This window comes from Periophthalmus magnuspinnatus, chromosome 19 (assembly GCF_009829125.3).
Source record: "Periophthalmus magnuspinnatus isolate fPerMag1 chromosome 19, fPerMag1.2.pri, whole genome shotgun sequence".
Lineage (NCBI taxonomy): Eukaryota > Metazoa > Chordata > Actinopteri > Gobiiformes > Gobiidae > Periophthalmus > Periophthalmus magnuspinnatus.
The window spans coordinates 10433760-10457378 of NC_047144.1; the positions used below are offsets into that span (position 1 = coordinate 10433760).

Consider the following 23619-nt stretch of genomic DNA (forward strand, 5'->3'; position numbering starts at 1 on the left):
TTACTTTTGTTTAATGTGAATAAACGAAGTGATGAGAATATGTTGCAGTTATTTTTAGCCGGAACTATTGTGGGCTATCATAACGACACGGAGGGACTTTTTGGTTCCGTGTGCTGAAGCTATGAGGCTAAGTAGCTAGCTGTCAGTCGAGTGAATGCTAAAGTTAGTAAGTTGAATATCAAAATCACATAAAAACAGACGAGTCAAAGCTGACACTCTTGTAGGTAATTAGTTATGGCATTGGTTGTGTTTGGCCGTGTTGTTGATGTCGTTGTGACCTGAATTTGACTTATTTTAGCTTTAGCCTGATAATAGCTGTACTGTACTGGGTGTTATACTGTACTAGTCCTGCAGGTCCAGGGACTCTACTTGGATTCCTCAAATAAAGTTGCTGAAGGAGCACTTTGCAATTTGAAGGTAAAGCAACAGATAAACCTATGTGTTGTGATCTAAATACTTTCTAACATAAGAAGTAAAACTAAAGTCATTCATTGATTGAGAAATGCCTATGGAGGTCTGCTGCAACCATTCGCAGATATTTCTTTTTTTTTTTTCTTTTAAGATGGCGAAAATTTGCCTCAAAAGCTATTATTATTTCTGTCAATCATAAAGTTATTTATGCAGCCCCAAGGCAGTTGATTATTTATGCAGCAGGGGGCGCTTTTTTACTCTTGCAACAAGTACATGGTGTATTATAACAGTGACATTTTCATAATATCTTGCTAAACATCCCTGATCTGCATCTTCATCATTAAAGTTAATCTATTTAATGGTTAATGCTCACCAGCCAGTAAGAAAAGCCCTGGTAGTAAGTAGGAAGTAGATTTACTCTTACTTACTTACTTATTGCTTTTTAATGTGTATTTAAATCTATTGTTCATACTACATTGTGTATTTTGTATCCTAATGTTCATTGTGTTAATTTGTTTAATTCACTCACTCTCAGGATGTTCCTCGTGGGGCTGACTGGGGGCATTGCCTCTGGGAAGAGCACTGTGTCTTCAATGCTGCGTGAGCTCGGCTGTCCTATTATTGATGCAGATGTTGTAGCCAGAAAAGGTGAGCTGCTGAGCTGTTGTGTATGCAGTAGTAAAATTTGTGCACTCCAATATTTTGTATTAAACCGTATACTTGTGACTTAAAATCCCATATTTGAGTGACTCATAGTCTAATGTCTTGTTACTGGAGCAGTTGTAATGGACATAAAGAGGTTGAGCCTTTAGGAGGTTTGTTAAGACAGACCCTCGGAGACAGAGCACATGAATCACCGCTGTCTTTGCTGACTGGCGGCAAGTGTTTTACTAATGTCAGGATAAAAAGGTCACACAACTAGGTGAGCAGTTATGTAGAGGGATATGTAATTGGTATTTGCACATGTTGGTAATTATTCTTTTTGACACATTTGTCTTGTAATAAATGCATTTTAGACCTTTATTACTGATCTTTTGTTGCAGTTGTGGAACAAAATACCCCTGCGTACCACCGTATAGTCTACCATTTTGGCTCAGAAGTGCTACTGGAAAATGGAGAGATTGACAGGCAGAAGCTGGGTCAACTCATTTTCAGTAATGCAGAGAAGAGGAAGCTGCTGAACTCCATCACGCACCCAGAGATCCATAAAGCTATGCTTAAACAGATACTGTTCTACTTCCTCCGAGGTGAGTGACGAGTCGTCTCTGCCCACTTCATTAAAGCCAGCTGTGAATGCACTGTAAGAGCCAGGCAATTTGTCACAATGGATTTGAAATGCTGTCAAGCTGTCTACAGATAATAGAAAATATATACATTTTTAGGTATTGTTTTGAAACAGCAATAACTTTGTCATTACACAGTAACAACTAAGTCATCCCGGTCGCAAATCTTGAAGTTTAGGTTAAGATGACTTTCTCTACAGAAATAGTTTATTCTTGCAAAGTAATTAAGCTAATTGTGTTACATTTTAGTCCACAGTGTTAAAGTGTGTTTCCTCTAATTAAATCTGTTTCGCTGTGCTTCCCCTCCTAAGGCTACCGCTACGTGGTGCTGGATGTGGCCCTTCTCTTTGAGACACGACGCCTCACGCAGTTCCTCAACCACACTGTAGTAGTTTACTGGTGAGCGCCTCATTTCCCTCCATTCTCCATCATCTCCAGACTGTTTGTTTACAGGTGTCTGAATTGAAGATGATAAATAAAAAGCATTTTGTTTTTTGACACAATACGCCCATTAGACTTTCACTTTTCTAAGTTATTGGCTGCATTTTCCAGCTTCTTTCTCTTCCTTGTTAGCTCGACTCTGCGCCTCTATATTTTTTAACAAGCCTCTCGAGCAGCACCAGAAATAACCCCCATTGTCGGTTCCTTTTCAGTGACCCTGCCACTCAGCTGCTGCGCCTGATGCAGCGGGACGGTCTGACCCAGGAGCAGGCAGAGCAGCGCGTGGCCGCACAAATGCCCCTCAACGAGAAGCGCGGCCTGGCCAACCACGTCATCGAGAACTCGGGCAGCCGCGAGGACACCCATCGACAGGTCCTCAAGCTCCACACCAAACTCGAGGACTCCATGGACTTTCTCTTAGTGAGGGTCATCGCCATCGCTGCTTCTGCCAGTTTGGGTGGGATACTGCTGTACGCGGCCAAGATGTTATTGTCCTAACAGTTAAAAGGGATCTTTCTTTTCTTCATATAGGAAATAAGTGATCAGGGCTATAAGGGGAAGCAAGGATTAAGGCACTGAGTACATTTTACTGTGAGATTAGTGTCGAATGCACCGGTGGTAATACGGATTTACCTACATTATTAGCATAACTTGCACTGACAAATATGGTTTAGCGTGAAGGGTTTCGTGCAATTTTGACAAACTGAAGTAGTACCTAACTTTTTCAGATTAAGTTCACACATCACATGTTTTGTTACATTTTATTAGAAAAAATGCCTTTTATATGCATCAGTAACACATACAGTTACAACCTCTCACTTTTATACCATTAAAACCTTATGAATTAACTTGTATAGATTGTACATACTAAGCACCAATTATTAGAAAATGCTGTTCTTTATTTTCAGTTTTAGTAGTCAAGAAGTCACTTTGGTGCCTGTTAGTCTCTGCTCCAATTTTAATTATTAAGATAACCTCCTGAATCACCAAATGCCAGAGCAGTCCCCACTCACAAACATGCTAAATTGGATGAAATAGCAGCTCATACTGAGAGGAATCTTAATTGCTGCAAAAAGCAATAGTTTTTGGTGAAATGTCAAGATTGTGTTAATGACTCTAATGAAGACCAATGTATTTGACAATCTGTTTTCTAATGGTTAAAATATGGATTTCCTTGGAAGTTTTAATAATGTGATTTTTGACAGAGCCATGTTCTCGCTGTATTATGGAACTTGGGAATGATAGTAGTTTTATTTTCTTGCACACTCACTTGTAAGTTTTAAAACAAGTTGCTGATTCTAAGATAAATCAAACACTAAATATATTCTTCTATAATGTCTCTTTATTTACTTATAACACATAACATAGCGACGGGGAAAAAATCCTTAGTACACCGTCTTTACATAGCATCACAAATCTTACTATTTACTGTGGTTATTATAGACCGCAAGAGTTTAAAAATCTAAAACAAAATGCATTTCTCTTTTTTCATGCATTTATTTTGAACAACCGTTTTCTAATTCAGCATAAGTCTAACATTTTTCCACAGTGGGCACTAATCAGTTATTTCAGGTTTCAGGTTTTCATTTATTTCTGTCTCATGGAGAAATCTGACTTGGAGCCGGGGTCAGTGGCATTAACATACAAACATGACATGACATAAGAAAAATAAAAGGAACTGGACATTATCCAATCTCTCAGGCTTCACACATTTGCACAGTCCATGTTGTTAATCATTTTTATGGACTGGGGGCAGGAACACGTTTTTATACCAGTTATTTTTACATAAAGGAACCTAGTATCTCCTCCCAGACTGCAGGAGCTCATACTGTGTGTTGAGCAGATGAGAGGGAGCTCTGATGATCTTCAGAGCCTGTTTCACAACTGACTGTTCAAACATGGTCTGTGTTCCAAACAGATTAAACACACCCATGATGTTACCAGCCAATTTGTCCAGTCTAAGGATCTGCGATTTATACTTGACAGTCAGGTCTCCAAACCAGCTGAATATTCCGTACCTTAGCACAGATTCTATACTAGCTCTATAAAATGTCAACATTACATTTTGGCTGACTCTAAACACCCTTAATCTCCTATGTGTTTGGACAACCTTTTTAATTTCACGTTTTTTCTTCTTTATTTTAATAACTCTAGCATTGAAGGCATCAAAGCTATGAATTAACTCATGAGGATTGTAATAAACAGTGTGAAGGCCAAGTGTTTGCAGTGCTGTGACTATAGGAGACGATGGCTACTTTGAGGAATCTGTATCAAAATATATTCATTTTCTTCTATATTCCATACATCTTGCTTTATATATTTGATGTCTTTAGTAGTAGTAGTAGTATACATAAAGCCAAACACTGAATGAGCAGGTGTGTCACGAGCAAGTCCTCCAGGAGAACTGCTGATCGATGCAATACACTTTTCCATATATTCCTGAACGTCTCCCTCGTCCTCGCTCTGCCCACACGAGCTGAGATGAAAATGCGCACCCATAGGAGTCAGTGGTGACATCATCCTGGCACCGAGACCCCTCTGGCCTTCATGTGGCACTCCTGGCTCCTACACGTCCCCCCGGTGTGGTCCATGTGAGCGTCAAATCACTGCAGAAATAATGTAAAGTGAAGGGCCTGCAGTGGGCGGGACAGCCAACCGACGCTTCACAAATCTGACACATGATGCATCATACACAAACATTAGTGAGACAATGAGAGGGACCTATACATTTATGATTCACACATGTAATGGAAAAGTCAAGTTGAACCAAGAAAGATCCATAAAAAAGTACTAAGATTGTTTATGACTATGTCCCCTTTCCATTAGTTAAAAATATATAATTAAGATAACAATTTTGGGTATATTATTTTATCCAAATTGTTGCTTTGTTTCAATATTAAAGGTCGTATATTATGTAAAATTGACTATTGTGAGTGCTTAGCCATGTTACTATGTTGTTACCTCATCAAAAACATACCCAGAGTTGTGTTTTGTTTTGTTTTGTTCACACATTTGAGTAACCTCAAGCTCAAAATGCTGTTCCACCACTTGATGTCATGAAGCAGTAGTGTACAAGTTAACAGCTCCTTTTACCTTTTGTTCAGCAGAGACAGGCAACTCCAGAGCTGAAAGCATCCAAACGATTCTAGCGAAGGTGCTAAAACCCAGTGGATCGCATGACATCACAAGGTGGAACAGTGTTTTCTGTTTGAGAGAAGAACTTCCAGGGCGAGTGTGTTATGAAACAAAACAGCTCCAGGTACAGTATGTTTTGATGTATAAGTGACATTATAACAGATCAGAAAATGGTGTAATATGGGCTCTTTAAGGTTGAGGTTTCATTTTCATAACTTTACTGATCTCTAAATGACACTTTACAGATTTGATTCTTTCACCCCCAAAGCCTACAGTTGAGATGTGGATGCTCTATTCTTAGCTGTAGCCTCTTTTAACGCTGGCTTCGCGGTGATCCAGGGGGTAGCATGCGTTCTCGAGCAGCCAGCTGTTGTGTAGAGATTTCCAAGTGTGCCTTTTCTCAGTCTCTTCTTTCAGACAGACGCACAGAGGCCAGATGCAGGCCGACTATATCTGTACCGTAAAGTGTGAACCCTCTGGGCGCAGAGGGGTGGTGGCAGGGAAGAAGCGGCGTTGAATATAAATTAGATTTAATTCTGAAGGTGTCAAGTGAAAAGGTGAATGTTTTAAGTTATCTCAGTGATGCTACGGCAACTGTGTACTTAAGTAAAAGTACAGATATATGGATAATAATGGACTCAGTTGCGGTTGTAACTTTTCTAGTGGATCGTCTGTCCTTCTAGGCGCCATGGAGATGTTATTTGGCATGTTTGGAATGTTCCACAGTATGACATTGAACCTATCCATCTCCATGAGTTAAGTCGGTGACACTATCAGCCATGTTACAGGTCAAATCTGTGGAGAGGTCACCCTGCGCACACAATGCAAGAAAGACAAGTTTAATGCCATACTGTGAAACATTTCAAGCAAACTAGTAACATTTCTTTAAGGCATGCAGATGAATAGTTACATAGTGCATATTTAACCTCCTAGGACCTGGTATCCTCATGTGGACAACACATTTTGGGTTAAGCCACAATGCAAATTTTTAAAGAAGAATAACAGCAACAAGAACAGCAACAATGCATTAAATGTTCAATTTAGAATATTTTTAAGAGTTTAGAATGTTCAGAATCTTTATTTTATTTTATTTTTTTTGTAAAGGCATATATGTCTTCCTGCTCCTGTCAGCAGCTCTTTACATGGGACACATTGTTCCAAGAGGCACAATTGTTGTTTCTCATTTTGTTTTTACATTCAGGACAAATGTTGCTGTTTTCAGGCACTTAAATAAATAGTTTTTGCAAATCATTATTAAAATGTTTTATCAAAATGATTAAAATGTCCACATATGAGGATATTTGTTTTATATCACTTTTCTCAGAAACTACATAATGTAAAAAGATAATTCTTTGTTTTTACACTCATCAGGTCCCAGTCAGCCCAAATAATAAAGAGAAATTAATAAAGCATGTCATGCAAGAGCTGGGGTCTCAGGAGGTTAAGTATACACATAAAAATAATACTACTCAAAGTACTTTGTACTAATAGTTACTTTTAAACAATTTTAGAAGCTTTTTGCACCACACTTTTATACAAAACATGATCCATCAAACAGTGTAAAAATGAATGAAGTAGTTTGAAATCACAGTCTGCATATTTTTGAGCTCTGGCCAATCAGAGCAGATTTTTAGCGTGTTTGTAGGTACAAAAAGGATCAGAGACAGCAGAGAGACGGCCGTGCTTTAGGATAAATGGGACTTGTACAGTAATCACTTCTCACACATTAGGGTTAGTGTGTAAAAAAATATCTACTCAATTACAGTAACATGAGTTTTGTATTTAGTTACTTTCCACCTCGTCTGTTATAAGAGTCTTAACCTCTGTGTGTGTGTCCTCTCTGCAGGGGTAAAGCTCATAATTTGGAGATGGCGGGGGGTACAGTTGTCCATAATCTCACCATCACGTTCAGGGAGATGTCCCGGGGCAGCGCAGTTTGTCGACATTTTGGAATCTCCTGTCTGAATGGTTTTCATCATCTCCGTCTCCGCCTGCTGCCACCAGGAGAGGTACAGGAAGAAGACAGTCAGAAGAACACAATAGAGATACCATTATACTTGCGAATGTGGTTGAGAGGAATTTAACTTAATACAAATAATTCCATTTCAGATGATTTTTTGCCATTTTGGTGGTAGTAAGTGGTAGTATTAGCAGTAGAGGTGGATGGTATGCCAATAAAATCAATACATTTCTTAGAGTCAGATCACGATTTCAATAGTGTATGAATGTGTATGTGTGAATCGGTGATGTAAAGTGATTTGATTGCCTTGAAATTAAAAAAGCACTATGTAAAAATGTGACCGTTTACTATTGTCCTAATACTACTACTCGCCCAACTTTATATTACCATCTCCCTCTGCTTGGGTGACTTCCATTAAAGTAACAATGCATTTACTCTACCAATTAGTTAGTAGTACGCATAATTTGCCTTCCTTTTCTGCAGTAATTGAAATTCTAAATATTTCTTTCCATAACTACTTGGAGTTAAAATGATTGACTCAGGGCTAGTATTTTCTTGCTACACTGAGCATACATCCTGGAGGGCTTTGGTTGCTCTGTATTCAGTGAGGGTTGTGTGAAGCTTTTCAGTTGTAGCTTTTCAGTAAATTACCAATTAATGCAAGTCACTCACAGTTATTTAGAATCACAGAGGCATTCACAGATAAAAAATAGGGAGTCAGACCAGTTTGTGTGTAATATTGTTCGTGCTTGTAGTCTGTAGACATCTTTCCGTCAGATAGCTTTTGGACATTTCTTTTACTGATGGTGAGTTTATGTCGTGGCCACTGCACAAAGAGCCCGATTGTGTTATGGATTTGCAATTAGGAGCAGTTCTCAGCACAGACTAACAATTTATGAACTAAACGTGTCACTTATTTGAGAACTAGTTGATTGATTGGACCCTGAGACACGTAAGTGCTTCAGGAGGAGGAAGGAGAGGTTATGATGAGCAGACCTGAGTCAAGGCACTGGCTGTGGCTCGAAGGTGATTAGGCTGGATATAGCTTGAATGTGAAAGTCGATTAGTTCAGGGGTAAATGCTGTTCTTGAACTTTGCTGCTTTGTTGTTCCTTTCCAAAAACTATCTCTGCTGTATATGTACTGCATTAGCTCATGTTTAACTGTAACAAATTAGCACAAGTATTGTCTGAAAGTGAGCTGAAATCCCTCATTCTCACTTATTTCACTGAAAAAACAACAGGATTTGCACAGCTGCATTTAGAAACCTGCTATCTCTTATGTATACACTGATAATTAAACCTAATGTCTGCCACATATAATTATAGGCCTACAGCAGATTTCTTTTTCACCTCTTCATCTCATTTCATTCTCTTTGTTTTACTTCCCCTGATTTTTAGGATTAGTGTAGACCAGAGCCAAAACCATTAGGACAAAGAGCCAAAAAAAAAAAAAAAAAAAAAGGAAGAGGGGCTCCCATAATTCCTCAAAATGGTCCTATTCAAGAGCAAATAACTTTTTGTGAGGTAACATTAACAAATAAAAAAAAAGTTTTGTACCTCAGTGAATAGATTCCGCATTGAAATAAAGGATGTGTGAAGCTTTTACTGGCTCATAGGGAAACTTAACTTCACTTGACTCGTTAATGACAAATACATCCAGACACCACACGAGCGAGCGTCCCGTGCGCGCGCCGTCTCGTGCGCCACTGACTGTGCGTAACAAGTGTTGCGCTCTTGACCTTTGCCCTCCCTCCGCCTTCACCGCGCTGCAGAGGAGGCCGGGGCGCTGCTGTTGCTCCACGGCCCGTGTCAGCGCTCATCCGCAGCTGTCCCGTGATTATCTCTGAGGAGAAGAGACAGGCAACACGGCACTGCAGCGTCCCGGGCCACATGACTCAAGCTGTCCGCGCGCGTTAGCCCCCGCGCACTCACGGGGCAAAAGGGAAGAGGGCCACGGCTCCTGAGTCACGCTGGAGCCTACGTCGTGCCCCTCATCGTGCCCCTCATCTGCCCCCCTCCACCGCAGGACACAACACAAGGCAGGTTGGGTGTAAAGCTTTCAACATGAGGAAAATATGCGCCTTTTTTTTTTTTTTTTTTTTGCAGCACACGTGTTTCCTCAGCAGCAGGTTTCTAATGTAAAAAAACAAACATAATCATCATATGTGCATTTTCTGTGCTTGTGTCAGCTTTGCCCTAGAAAATAATGCCTTTAGTGGGACTTTTACATCAGTGAGGAGCTTCATTTTACGCAGCTGCTTTTTAAGTGGATAGCTGCAATAAATTGGCAATTAAAGCTGTAAAAAGGTACAGTATGTAACTTTCTAGAGACCCATCACCTGCATAATTCCATAGAAACAGAAAGTTAAAATCATTCTCCCTGCAGATGAGGATGTTTTATGCCATTCTGTGGAAGACTATAAAAGGAACAACAATCCCATAGACACAACCAGTAGGACGACCTTCTCCAGGCCAAGTAAGACTCAGGTTTGTGGAGTTTTTCAGTGCTGTAAACTATTAAACTAACACTAGGTCTACTTATTATTTATGTTTATGCTGACGGGGAAATGTTGTTGGTTCATACACAGAATCACACAACACGCACAATAGGCCCCTACTTTGTTTTTAACCTTAAATGGAAAAAATGTTCAAAGTTTTCATGCAGTTTTAGCAGAGACATCACTACATGAATGGTTAATTAGCCTATATTTTATGATTTAGTTCTCGATCAGCATATCTAACTTCATTTGACACCACGTAGCCGACATTTGGAGCGTAAACATACCTATAAAACCTTCAGCATACAGCAAATATCCAGTACTTGTTGAAGCTTGTCAGAGCATTGTCCTTTTGACAGTCAGCGGAGACTAGCACTTTACAAAGATCAATGTACTTCCTGCCACTGAAGAGCAATCACAGTCTCTATTATCACTATGTCGGTCTGAGCTGGAGCTAAAGCTAAATATCTCAGGTGAAAAGTTCAGAATTGAGACACGGACACACACAGAAGTTGCTGTTGTAGGCGACATGGAAAATCTGTTTGTCTGTTAGTAGAAGCAAATTTGATGATGGGAATTATGTGTGATATCTTGGTAAAATATGTGTATGGGCCTGAGCCTTTCCTCCTGTTGTTCAAGTCCACATCTAGGCACTATATCTGTATCCAACTTAAAGGTGTACTGCGCAACTTTTCCGACCACCTCCTTGTCTCCATGGAGATTTTATTGTTTTGCTTGAAATGTTCCACATGGGATTAAACGTATCTCTGTAGCATTTATCAGTGAGGTACTCAATTTTGTTACTTAACTAAACGTAGAGATGCTGGAGCAAAAAATGCTCTAGTAAAAGTAAAAATATACTTAAGTAAAAATATTAGAGTACCTAAAGAGTAAAAAGTAAAAGTATTTCTTGAGCTTTTTGAAATATAATAAAGCTTCAACTGTATTGATTTTGATAAATATTTGTGCTGAATTTGGCTCAACAAAAACAAAAGAATTGATGGTTTTTTTCAGGTTGGTTTTATTTGTCATTTTTTGTTTTTTGCACAAACTACAAACGTATTAAAAATAAACCCCTCGGTGGAAAGTACAGATATCTTCTCTCAAATGTAGTGAAATAAAACTTAAAACTGAGTAAAGTACAGATACGCTTTGGAACATTCCAGGCAAAACAACAACCAACTGTTTGTCTCCATGCAGCCAAACATACGTACCTTCCACAGAAATGTTACGCTGTGCTCCTTTAACAAATGAATAGCTTCCTGGTCGACCACTGGATCATTTGAGCTGTCGTACATAAAAGTACTTTATTTTTACACAGATGCGTCGCCTAGAGATGTTATAAGGTTTTTAAGGATCATCAAATTGGTGTTGCCCATTGTTCAGGCATTACAAAGTCACTGACGCAACCATTGGTGCATTTAAGTGTAGGCAGGTGGCTGTTTTAGTGGGCGGATGTGTATGGGAGCGTGAAGGGGCAATTTAGCTTGACAGTTAAAAGTATCTATCTCTAATTTGGATCTACCCCTGGTGAGGAACAACAGCAAGCTCTCATTAATGTCACTTCGGGAGGTTGGGATGTGTCCGAGTGTCTTGTCCTTACCCCTTGAAGACGAAAAGGCAATCTCACGTGCACGGCTGACCCAAACCTATGCAAAAATGGACATGCACGCGTTCTGCAGACAACTGATAAGCGCTCACGTTTCAACAATTGGCCCCTGTAAATGTCAGGCCTCATACTGATAGTGAGTGGGCGGATGGGAGCAAGTGAATCAAACATTTCCCTGAGTTACGTAGGACTAAAGTGGAGATTAGCCAAATTGAAACATCTTATTCTTTGCAAATCCTTGTGTCTCATGCATGCATAAAAACAAATGTACTGTAGATAAAAAATGTAGAAATATTCCGAAAGTGGAGCAAATGATGCGGATTATTCAGAAAAAGCAGCTTAGGAATGCTTATCTTGTAAATGTGAACCTGCGCAGTTATAACAGCAAAGGAACATTAAAGGCACATTCTCTTATGAGTCAACATCTAAAATTAATGTAATGTTGATAAAATTTTGATAAAACGCTAATTAATATAAAAATAATATATTTAATCTAGGCATAACTTGACTTGAAGGGAGCCAGGTCAATGTAGTGTGCCTTGAGGACTTGAAGATTAACACATACATAATCACTAAACACATCAAATAAAATGTTAAATGTTTACAAGGTTCTGTTAAAACTAATTTGCATGATGCACAGTAGTCTAGTGCAGCGTTTCCCAAGAGGTGCTGGGATTATAAACCAAGTAGCTGGAGGTACTTAGGTTTCAGATTCTAATAATAACATACACTATGTAAAAAGACATATGCTTTTTTCTCACTGTTTCACATGAAATCAGACTAAACTTTTCATGTTTCAGGGCAATTGTGATCATCAAAATTATTTCTATTTGCTGAATCCCAGAATAATGAGAGATCGTTTACATTTCTGTTTGTAGTCTATCGAGCTACACTAAGTGTGCAATCATTCAGGCCCTTAATGGCTGCTTTCACACCTATTAGCATCCTGGCTAGCCCTATTGTTTTCATTGTTTTGATTTGGTCTGAGGGTGGAGTTATAGTGGAGTAGATAGATGATGTCTAAGGCCCTTCCAGTCCGCCGTACATCTCCATCTCAAAGCCACTAACCACTCCTTTGAAGATAGTGAGGTTCAGATCTTAGCCAGAGAAAAGGAATAGTTTGAGGGGGGAGTTAAAGAAGCATTTTTTGTTAGGAAAGACGATCCTTCCTTAAACAAGAATGGTGACCTGAGACATAATCTGTCTCCAGACAGACCTGAAGAGGCATATGCGACCAAGGTTCTGTCAGGAGGAATGGGACAAAATTGTAACTGCAACTATTGTGAGAAGCTTGTGGAAATACATGTAAAACATTTGGCCCAAGTCATACAGTTTAAAGACAATGGTACCAGATACTAATGAAATAAAAACATCTGACTTTGAAGAACGTAATAAAAAATGCCTAATATACTTCTCTCATTATTCTGGCATCAGCAAATAGAAATAATTTTGGTAATTCTAATTGACCTTAAACAGGCAAAGTTTAATCTGATTTCATGTCAAGACAGTGAGAAAAAAAAGTGTATGTGTCTTCTGGTTTCAGCTGTATCATGTAGTAATACATTTATCACCAGAATCACCAGCATAGGAGGTACACTCTGTGATGGAAATATATGTGTATTCATGTTGTGAAGAAAATATTCTCATCATATATGTCTTTGTGTAAATGCATTTGATCTGTGTCAGTCTGTCAGACCCAGACCAGACATTAACATAAAAGCCCTTGTTGTTTTACCTGACTTTAAGTGTAAAGGTTAATTATCACTGACTGTGAACAGATGTGACCCTGCTATTGTAATGTATGTTGTTTGTCATTCTGGTATAAATATACAGAGGAGAGATTCAGAAGAGACTCAGGGGGGGACTGAGGAGAGACTGGCCTGAGACCCCGGGAGGCTGGCAGTCTGTGACCATCTGTTGTAACAAAGAATAAACCTTTTTTCTATTTCATAACACACCAGGCTTCGCAAATGGATTATTATTCATCAAGAGATATTTTCCAAAACAACTCAGCGTGAGATAAAGCTTTGGGGTTACTTAAAACAAAAACAAAACAAAAAAAGGTTGGGAGCCACTGGTGGTCTTGGCAGCAGTACTTCTGTGGACCCCTGTGTGTCATGAGATTGATTCCCGGCTCTGACAATTGACAGAATGTTTCTCTTCATCCTTCACCTCCGTTTCACTCGAGCATCTGTCCAATGAAGCCAATGGACTGAAAATAATCATAAAATAAGCATTATGATGAATATGATAATAAATGAACGAAAATAAGCAAACCATTTTCTACCTCTTTCACATCGTCCCATCGTCACATTTTGACCCGGTGCTGTTGTCTAGTTCTCCATGACACATTAAATCAGCCGTCTGCACTGCGTCCTGTTGGGGTAGGTTGTTGAGTGAGGTCACCATCAAACCCAAACAAGTGTCTCAAGGGGAGGTTATGCAACAATAGCAAAGAGGGATCACCCATTTCTGAGAAGATACATGCTGTCAGGAGAGTGCTTACAACACAACTGTATCGTAAATGAAGTATGTGTTTCATTGAATCATTCATGACTCCACAGTGGTTGGCGTGTCTGTGTGTCAGATGTTGTAATATTACTCATTGAAGCAAGTATGGAAATTAAGAAGTACGTTTAGTTATCTTAATGGTACATGTGCATGCCCTGTAAAGATCCAATAACTAGAATAATCAGATAACCCAGTAATTAGATTTGATTTGGTGTATGTTTACATGCACAATAGGAATCATTAAAAAGCCTTGTGTCAGTTAATCAAATCATTTTTAGAGTAACGATTTGGAAGAGAAAGCACAATGAATTTTTAAATAACTGTCTCAACATTTTCTCTTTTCCACATTAGTTTGGCCTTTTTTTGCATAATTTTAATTGTCTGTACTGATGTGAACTGTCAGAAATCAGATTACGGTGGTTCAAATCCCACTCTCAATGTAAACATCATCGGTAGAGCGTTCGGATCCACTGGCCCACAGTTTTGGTGGTGCGATTCCAGCTTCCACAGATGAATACTGTCATTGTGTCCTTGGGCAAGACACTTGACGCACCAGTGTCTGTGTACACTGGTGCATGAATGTGTGCGTGAATGTGTGAGTGGTTCCTTCATATAAAGCGCTGTGAGTGCTTTGAAGGTGGAACAGCGCTATGTAACAGTGTGACCATTTACCATGACACTTCAACAATATAACTCCAGCTTTCAGATTATGATCAGATTTTGGTGTGCATGTAAACATAGCCAATATACAATACAAAGAGTAGAAACAATAGCGTCAATAGCGACATTTTCACTCACGGATACTGCACTGCATACATTACCCTAAAAATTTGCTGCTATAAAAATAACAACTTCGCTAAAATATTTTAACATCTAATTTTGCTCAGGGTATGTGCACACTTTTACAAATGTTCAGCTTAGAGTTATTTTCTTAAGATCTAGGGGAAATCATCTTTGACATTGTGACGTGCGTCTAATATGAAGATTCATCCCCCCTCCAAGCAACAGGGGGCAGACTGTGTTACATGGTGCCCCGCTGGCTGCTTTGACCTCTGCCCACACAAGAGCACTAGATATAATTGTGTCTGGAGGAAGTGGGCCATCTTAAAGACAAGCTAGGATTTAGGCCACAGGGTTTTTGGAAGTGCGTCAACATTTAAGCACACAAGCCACTGGGAGAGATTTGTGAATCATTTTAATAATCAGCTGATATTTACAGGTAAATGTTGAATTTAATTGGCCCTTGAGAAGATTTCAGAGGAGTTAAAATGCTGACATTCACTTAACGAAAGAGGAAGAGTCGTGTTTTGTGCAGTTACTTGTGAAACTACAGCTGTGTGCAGACGAGTGCGATGGCGATGATCCCTGTTTTTGTTGCAGTTATATTGGACCAGTTGATCAAGAAATGAATAAGAAGAAATAAGGATCATATTTTCAGTGGTTTAACTTTTTGATATCTAGAGTGCAGTGTGACCAGGTTTTCAAAATTAAAAACTGGGACACACCTGGATTGGGATGGTTGGAATAAATAAAAATGTAAAAAGAGCACATACGATTGTCCATTCTTAACTCACTAGTGGGTATTTTGGCTAAACAAATGACAATATATTGCAACTTTTACTGTTGCTATGTATCAAATTGGTCAAAAATCGGGACACCTAGGACGTATCTTGTATAAAACTGAGACAGATGAATGGAATTTGGATACACCTGCTGGGACATGGGACACAGGGCTCAAAATTGGGACTATCCTGAGTAAATAGGCACGTCTGGTCACCCTATAATAATGACAAGTTAATGAAGCTCAGTGGATAACAAATTGCACATACATTAATAGTACTGTGATGATACACTCATTTGGATATAGGGTGATTATTTTAAAGCCACAATATGTAACTTTTCTGGTGGAGGGCCGTCTGTCTGATCTGATTGTGTGGAGATGTTATTGCTTTGCCTAGAATGCCCCACAGTGTTACATTTTGCGTATCTATTTTGCATTTATCCTTGTAAAATGTTAAATCATAAAGAAAACACATGCATCGTTAATGTGAGTTAGGTCGCCTCTCCACAGATCTGACCTGTAACACGGCCTGGTGGATGTATATGTTATTTCTATACTTTCAAACATTCCAATGGTAGATCCTTCACCAGAAAAGTTATATAGTGTGCGTTTAATTAACAAAGTAGTTGGAAGTATCCTGGACTAAACTGGGGCATGACCACTGACAAACAGCTCGATACCATGTGGCTCATATCTGTTATACATCCATTCGGCCACTGCAGGGCACCAGACGCTTACAGCTAGATTTTGGCAAACACCCAGACTCTTGTCGCTTTGAATGTAAATCAATTTAACCCCAGTTTTATCACACAAGTCCCCAATATTTGTGTGCCTAACTTAGCATTTCGAAAAGAAGACAGCTGAAGGGACTTGGGAGGAAATGTCAAATGGCAACTCTGTCCAAAGAATTCTCAAATACCAAGCTCTTTAGAAAAACGTATTACTTCTTACACTTGCCCCAAAGCTACTGCTGGTCCGTGACACCGCTCTCGGAGTCCAGCGGAGGATAATTTGCCCCAGATTACTTGGCAACATTGATCTTAAGGTTGAGTTGATACATCCTAACACCCATCTCTTAACTTTTCCTCCCCTCCACGGGCATTAGAGGGGTGAGCGTGTCTCCTCTTTGATTGTGCAATGCAATTACCACGCTTCATTTGGCATTTAACACAGCTGGTATTTGCGCTCTACCTCAGTGATCACCTCAGAGCTGATTGCCTCGTGCTGTGGAGGGCTGGCTTCTTTGGTGCACTAACAACTTCCCTCGAGTTGAGAAAGAAGAAATTAACAAGCAGAACAATCAGATTACCAAGTTGTTTTACAAGTTGTTTTTTTTTTGTTTGTTGCTTTTTTCCATTTGGGATCCAACGTCCATAGACAGACAGTAAATATGAACTTGGAATGGCATGCATGACTAAATCAAAATGCATATTAGTACATCACATGTTTTACTACATTGTCATCTATAGACAGAGGATGTAGATATATGACAGTGTTTTTACATGAATTTTAATGTAAAAATGTATACTTACTCGTACTCTGGCAATACTTTAATGTCTAAACAAAAATATTACGTGTTCTCAATCTATTTGGAATAATTGCCCATCAAGGTGGAATAAAAATATATACATCCTACTGGCATTGTGTACGTAATAAATAAATAAAATAAATAAATTAACAGAGGTGAGTAAAGTAACTGAACTCATTTGTACTCAAGTAGATCTGGCATTACTTTAAAATAGTATTGCTCAAGTACAAGTGTAGTAATCCAAGTAATTACCCTTCAGAAGTAAAATGTATTTAAAATCTGTTTTATGAGTTCATGTTATCACACAGACTGAACACTGAATAATACACACATTCTGGAAATCATCTTTTGTCACTATAAATGTACTCACAGTGTAACCAAAACTCGAGACGTTACTCAAGTAAATATAACTAGATTCTACCCACCTCTGAAAATACAAATAAAAATGGTATTGTAACTGAAAAAATCATTTGAGTTGTATATTCTGAGCATATTATTCCAACGTACTGCGAAAACGTCTCTACGTATCATCCTTCATACACACTGACATATGTACAAACAGCATTTTCTCGACTCTATACAGCACGTTTACAGACAACGCAGTGGCCACAACTGGTGGTGATTTTCTGAGAGTTGAATTTGAAATGACGGCGATGCTTCAGCACGGTCAGATTTGCTACAATGCCCCCTGGCATGACACACAGGGAGTCACTGTCACTTGTAACATGGCTCAAGTCCATCAAATAACAGCGCACAAGCTCCCCGTATCACCCATAACTACTGATCCTTTCGCCTTAAGATTAGGGTGACCGCCTGTCCCTCTTTTGGATGTCCTACACAGCCATTTAGGACCCACTCGAGCCACTTATTTAGACAATGTCCCACTTTTTCATTGATTCCACACGCATTGCATAAAAAGTGAGATTTTACTTAATAATATATATATATAATAACATATAGTATTTTGGAAGTTATTATCTATGAACACACAAGTCCATTCCTCCATGTCCCAGCACATTCAACAGCTTGTCCCTCTTTCTCTACGATCTGAGGTGGTCACCCTACTTAAAATGAGTGGTTTTAGGCAACGTAGTTAGGAAATGCAGTCCACTCTATCCCCTTTGAACTTTGACCTCAGTCAGCATAAAGGATGAACCCTGAGAAGGTGCTGTATTTGTTGCTGTTGCCCCCGTGAGCTTTGCCCCCGTCCAGTTTGATGAAGACTTCATCTCCGGCGTCCAGATGAAGGATGACACTGTTGCTGGCGTAGTCATAACTCTGGTCCTGGTCTTGTGCGATGGCGCTGGCTCTGACCTGGTAGTGACAAGCGCACACACATGTAAACACAGATTCAGCAGTGCCCTACATAAAATGCCCTATATTCAGTTTTAGCGTTACGATTATTGTGAGAAGATACATCACGATTTGACGATTATTCACGATTATAGACCGTATGAACAAACATCCTTTAGTCGCTCACCACCAGTTTAATTTAATCAGTTAATGTGGCAAAAACAGCCCTAGATAAACATTTTTAGAGCACAGATTGAACTGAAACGTCTTAATTTTCCTTCTAAATTTACCAAGATTATAATTTTTTTAGTCCTAACAATTCTCCTGTGACGTTTATTGATAACTGAATAACCTCGAGATCCATAGACTTACATATTATATAAGAGCAGACGGCTAACAGGGTGTAATAACTGTTGAACTAATTGTAAACCAACCCTTTGATTTGCCACTCAAGCTGTAAACTCCATGTGTAATTGCAATGCGATATTTTACAAGGTAGTAATTAGCTGCACATAAATCACATGTTAACTACAGCCCAGATATTGGCCAAGTCTGTCACTGTAAACTTGTAACTATACATTTTTAAGGAAATACATCTAAATAAATCTGAGTTATTAAAATGCAAATTATGTTATAGTTGCAAATCAAATTCAGTTTCGTTCCTTTGCTCAAGATATAATTAAACACCCTTATGTTGTCAATAGTAATATTTAATACTTTAATACTTTGGTGCAACAAACATCACAAAGTATTGCCAGTGTTATCTATTATTTATACTGCATCTGCACAATCTGCTTTCTTTTATGTTTTTATAACATATATAGCATTTGACTACGTTCTCGCCTTGTGAATATGCTGTTTTTCCAACAAACCCAACGCCTCAACCTAAAGGGTCGGTCAGGATAGATTAAAGTAGCCTCTGAGAAGAACTGACATGCTCTCTCATCCATTCCTTTTAAGAAACTCCCTTTTCTATTTAATTCTCTGTTTTCCATAGCGAATCACCGACGCCTGTGAGTGGAGCCCGCGTTTTGACCTGGGAGGATGTGGGGGATATGGAGTGACGTGTAATCAGGACTAAAGCGTGTGCCAGGAGCTGCAGGGTCCAAGTGTAAAGGTTAGCCGTGAATGACAGAGCGATGATGGACAGAAACGCATTGCAGCCTCAACCTAGAAATATCCAGCATTTTCTGTGCATCATCAAACAGCAGTACGTGAATAATATGGTAAGACATATCAGGACACGGTGTTGCGTTATTATTTCACTGACATTTTAGTTCTTGTTAATTGCATACTTGATATTTTTTCGATGTTTACTTGCTCACCAACTTATGCCTTAATAATAATAATAATAATAAGACATAACACTTGTAAAGAGCTTTTCATCACAGTCAAAGACGTTTCACACAATTCAAGAGAGACAAAACACAAATGGAAGAAACAGATAAAAAAGGAGATGCAGTTATTTGAAGGCAGGTGAGTTTTCAGGGCTTTTTTGAAGATGGGGAGTGTGGATGAGTCTCTGATGTGTGTGGGCAGGGAGCTCCAGAGGGTGGGGGTAGTCTTGTTACACCATATGTTGTCTGGAAATACCCTAAAAGTAATTAGATTTTAAAATACTGATAGTTATGTTATTGTCACATAAAGGAATGTTTAATCGAATGCCTTCACTCATTGGAATTGTATGATATATGTCAAGTCATCCTACTAATTATTAAGGTTTATATAGTATATGAGATGATATAAATTAAATCTAACAACTGGAAAATGGTTATACAGTGCACATCTAGAAAAGTCATGTTAAAGGGGGTCTTGGCAATGTTTACGCTGACCAGTTCTGACTGCTCACCAACTTTCTTCTCATCTAATTGTTTTGTTATACTAGGTTGTCTGGAGATACCTCAGCAGATAATACATTTTAAAATAGTTATGATATTGTGGCGTGAAGTAAGGATAAATACATTGCTTCCATAAATTAAAATTGTAAGCTATTGTCAAGTCAAAACAGCTGAAAAGTAATGTTATATTTTCATAACCATAAACATGTACAAGGTGTTTACAGTCAAATATCTAGATTCAGATTTACATGGTAGGTTTGATAACTGGCACCACTTGGAGCCTTAAAGACATTACCAAATTACCCATGGAAATAGCCAATATCATAATTCCATATCAAATGTCTGGAGCTGACAGACCGTGTGATAATGCAGAAGTTTGTTGTATTTCAAAGGGCACCTGCTTTGAACTAGTCAGTCCTCGGGGCGATGTTTTGATGTGTGCAGAGAGGAGATAGCGCCTCGCTCCTTCCACTCACTTCAGCGTTTACAGGATGTGTAATATGCACAGATCCACACTCTGGGACCCTGCCTCTGTATTGTTATTATATAGTTCTGTAACACCAGCTCAAATCTTAAAATTATCATACACATGAATGCATGACTACTCGATGCACCACGCCGCACATCCATGTGTCCCCTGAGCGTGTTTAGAGAGTTCATAATGTTGAGTGTGTCAGAATTAGCAGCAGTGTCTTTTCTACTTTTGTTTTGTAAGTTATTAAAAAAAAGAAAAGAAAAACACTGTAAAGTTTTTAGTGTGTAGGATAGTTAAGGTTATACACACCAGGCCATTCTTGATCAGGTCAGCCCACATACTGGTGCCGTCTCCCCCTCTCATTAGGACGTTGTAGATGAAAAAGTAGGTGCCCGGGATCTTGCAGGTGAACTTGCCTGTTGCCCCTTCATAGTTGCCCCCAATATTTGTCACCACATCGTCAAAGCGCAGGATGTCATAGCCTTCCTGAGGGTTTTTGAGACCCGCGTAAAAAGCCACACGAGGAGTTGTGTTGTAAGTGGTTGTGCTTACCCCTTTTCCTCCCAGACCTAGAATGCCTGTTCTCACTATGTCCATGTTATTACCAGGGGGTCCTCGAGGTCCAGGGGGTCCAGGTTCTCCAGGAGGTCCTGGGGGTCCAGGCTTCCCTGGTTTCCCTGGTCTGCCCAGTGAGCCGTGAGCGCTGTAGGTTGTCAACGGCGGGCCAATGCTGTGGTCTCCCAAGTCTTCATCATGGTCCACCTGTAGACCTGCAGTTACCGAATCTGTGCCCGCGTGGACTCCCATCCCCGCAGTGCCAGTGCTGGGGTATGGGTCACACACCATGCGACAGGTCCCGAGCATTTCGTAGTGGCTGGCGCTGTCGTCCGACCCCCCTGCGCCCACCGAGCTGACCAGTACCGGTATCAAAACCACCAAAACCAGGACCAGCATGACCCCCACAGCAGCTGCCACCAGGGTCTTCCGCCCGATGCTCAGCCGGGGAAGGGGCTGCGCTGCCAGCCTGGAGCTCTCCGGGGCGGAAATGGTGACTGTGGGGGTAGCCGCACTCGTCCACCGGGCAAAAGGACCACCTCCACAGGGCGCTCAGAGCGGGGGGAGCAGGCTGTTAGGCTGTTGTTTGCCCGTAGAGCTGGTGGGAGAAGTAGCGCTCAGGGACTGGTGTGAGGGACCAAGTGATCAGAAAGAGAGGCAGTTGGAGAAAGGAGAGTGAGACAGCTGGAGAGTAAAAGAGAGAAAGAGGGAGAGGAAGAGAGAAGGAAGAGGAGGAGAGGCACATCCAGTGAGTCAGGATTAAGGAGGGCATTTCCACATGTGAGACGCCAGGGGAAACAAGAAGAAGAAATCAGATGTGAAGTGAACACAATGAGGACAGATTCAATAAATGCAATCTCACCAGTTTATGATAAAGATATTTACTGATTTATGTTAATAGTACCAGTATATATGCTATTTATTAGTGCAGATATGCACAGGTTAGTTGCCATTAACAGTGCACATGTAAATTTGAACGTCAGCCTTGTATGAGTGTGAATGACTTAAATGTCTTAAAAGCAAAAAATCAAGGTGAGAGGAGGGGAGTGTAGGGGATATTTTTGCTTATGCTGTATATGCAAAAACTGGAATGTGTCCAGGAATCTGTCTGTGGTCCAGCCATAACCTTCAAAACATTGGAAAACCTGAATATCAGAATGTATAAACTGAAAAAAACCTTGCAATCATTTTAATAAGGAAACTGTCAATAGAAATTGTAGTGACAACAAGTAGTTTTGGGTTGACTTGCCTTGTTTTGCAGTATCATAGTTGCCTGACAAGAGCACATTGTACAGGGACCTTTGACAGTGCCAGTGAGTCACAGAGTAAAAGCTTTGGTGAGTGTCAAATGATGAAGCATAGATCACAGTGTGCAGTGTTCAGTGACAGACAGTATAATAGACTTGCACAAAAGACACTATTTGAACCGTGAGTTTCAAATATATCACTGGACATGCAGGTACACCTACACATGCAACATGTTTTGCAGATGCCAAGTCTTACTTTGCAAATATGAAACACATAATGTTTGTATATAAAATGAAATTTATAAACATTAAATGGAAAAAATGGAAAAATTTAGTTTTAAATAGAGTATTTTAATCCATTTATTCCATGTTTTATATATATATATATATATATATATATATATATATATATATATATATATATATATATATATATATATATATATATATATATATATATATATATATATATATATATATATATATATATATATATATGGGCCTTAGTTATTCAGTGAAAAAGTAATTCAAATGCTTATACTTTACTTTTGATTTAGTTAAAATGTTTCTGAAGCAAGACTAATAATGAGGAGAGGAAAGAATGCTTAGAGCTTATATCATCCAGTTGCAGGCACGTGACGGGCAGATTCACTGGAGCAGCAGAAAAGTCTTAGTTTTACACACATGGTAACACTTTTTGACATTTCCAGAAAGGATGAATTTCTACTGAATGACGTGACAAAGTAACTAAATGCTAAACTTAACCTGCACTTAAACTTGCCTTATTGCAGTATACTAGCCATTTGTTTTGGAGTTTAATCTCTGAAAGCCACAGTGCCCTCTAGTGCTGCTTGTTGTAATAACATGGCTTGCTTTTCTCTACAGTGCAGAACAAGTACATTGTTTTGTCAGCATCATAAAATAAAATGTCTTTAAAACATTAAAGAGTAAGCTAATGTTATGCAGTAAGTTTGCATATTTTAGTATATTAACATTAACATTATCAGTCTCCAAACCAACACAAACATTAAAGCTATATAACTGCCAAGTAGACTATAATTATTCATTTATGGAAGAATATGGCCATTGTTTAGTTGGTTAATCCAGTCTGGGAAGTCTGGGTGTCACCTCCACTTACTCATATCTGCCTTTTTTTACAAGGTGTGGTTGTACGCCCCAACCGTTAAGGCATTCAGACTCAAAACTATGCACCTTTGGAGTCTGCAAACCACTGACTGTCTGCTCAGATTTAGAAGTCCATAATGTGAAATTT

At 39.3% G+C, this 23619-nt stretch overlaps 2 protein-coding genes across 3 annotated transcripts; one reads left to right on the plus strand and one right to left on the minus strand.

Annotated features, from left to right (window-relative positions):
* The first annotated feature begins 96 nt into the window (after positions 1 to 96).
* On the plus strand, positions 97 to 2646 carry dcakd (dephospho-CoA kinase domain containing). Of its 2 annotated transcripts, none has more exons than XM_033985328.2 (5): positions 97 to 417; positions 947 to 1059; positions 1455 to 1658; positions 2006 to 2093; positions 2348 to 2646. In XM_033985328.2, the coding sequence occupies exons 2-5, from the start codon at positions 948 to 950 to the stop codon at positions 2631 to 2633; spliced, it is 690 nt and encodes a 229-aa protein (XP_033841219.1). In that variant the 5' UTR covers positions 97 to 417; position 947; the 3' UTR covers positions 2634 to 2646. The 2 variants fall into 2 exon arrangements, with proteins under 2 accessions (XP_033841219.1, XP_055085458.1); XM_055229483.1 differs by having other exon boundaries at positions 97 to 166.
* A 15402-nt stretch (positions 2647 to 18048) lies between these two features.
* LOC117387373 (C1q-related factor-like) lies at positions 18049 to 21644 on the minus strand. The gene is made up of 2 exons (XM_033984873.2): positions 20854 to 21644; positions 18049 to 18252 (listed from the first exon to the last, which is right to left on the minus strand). Exons 1-2 carry the CDS (start codon positions 21496 to 21498, stop codon positions 18073 to 18075), a joined length of 825 nt encoding a protein of 274 aa, XP_033840764.1. The 5' UTR covers positions 21499 to 21644; the 3' UTR covers positions 18049 to 18072.
* Between the last annotated feature and the right edge of the window lie 1975 nt (positions 21645 to 23619).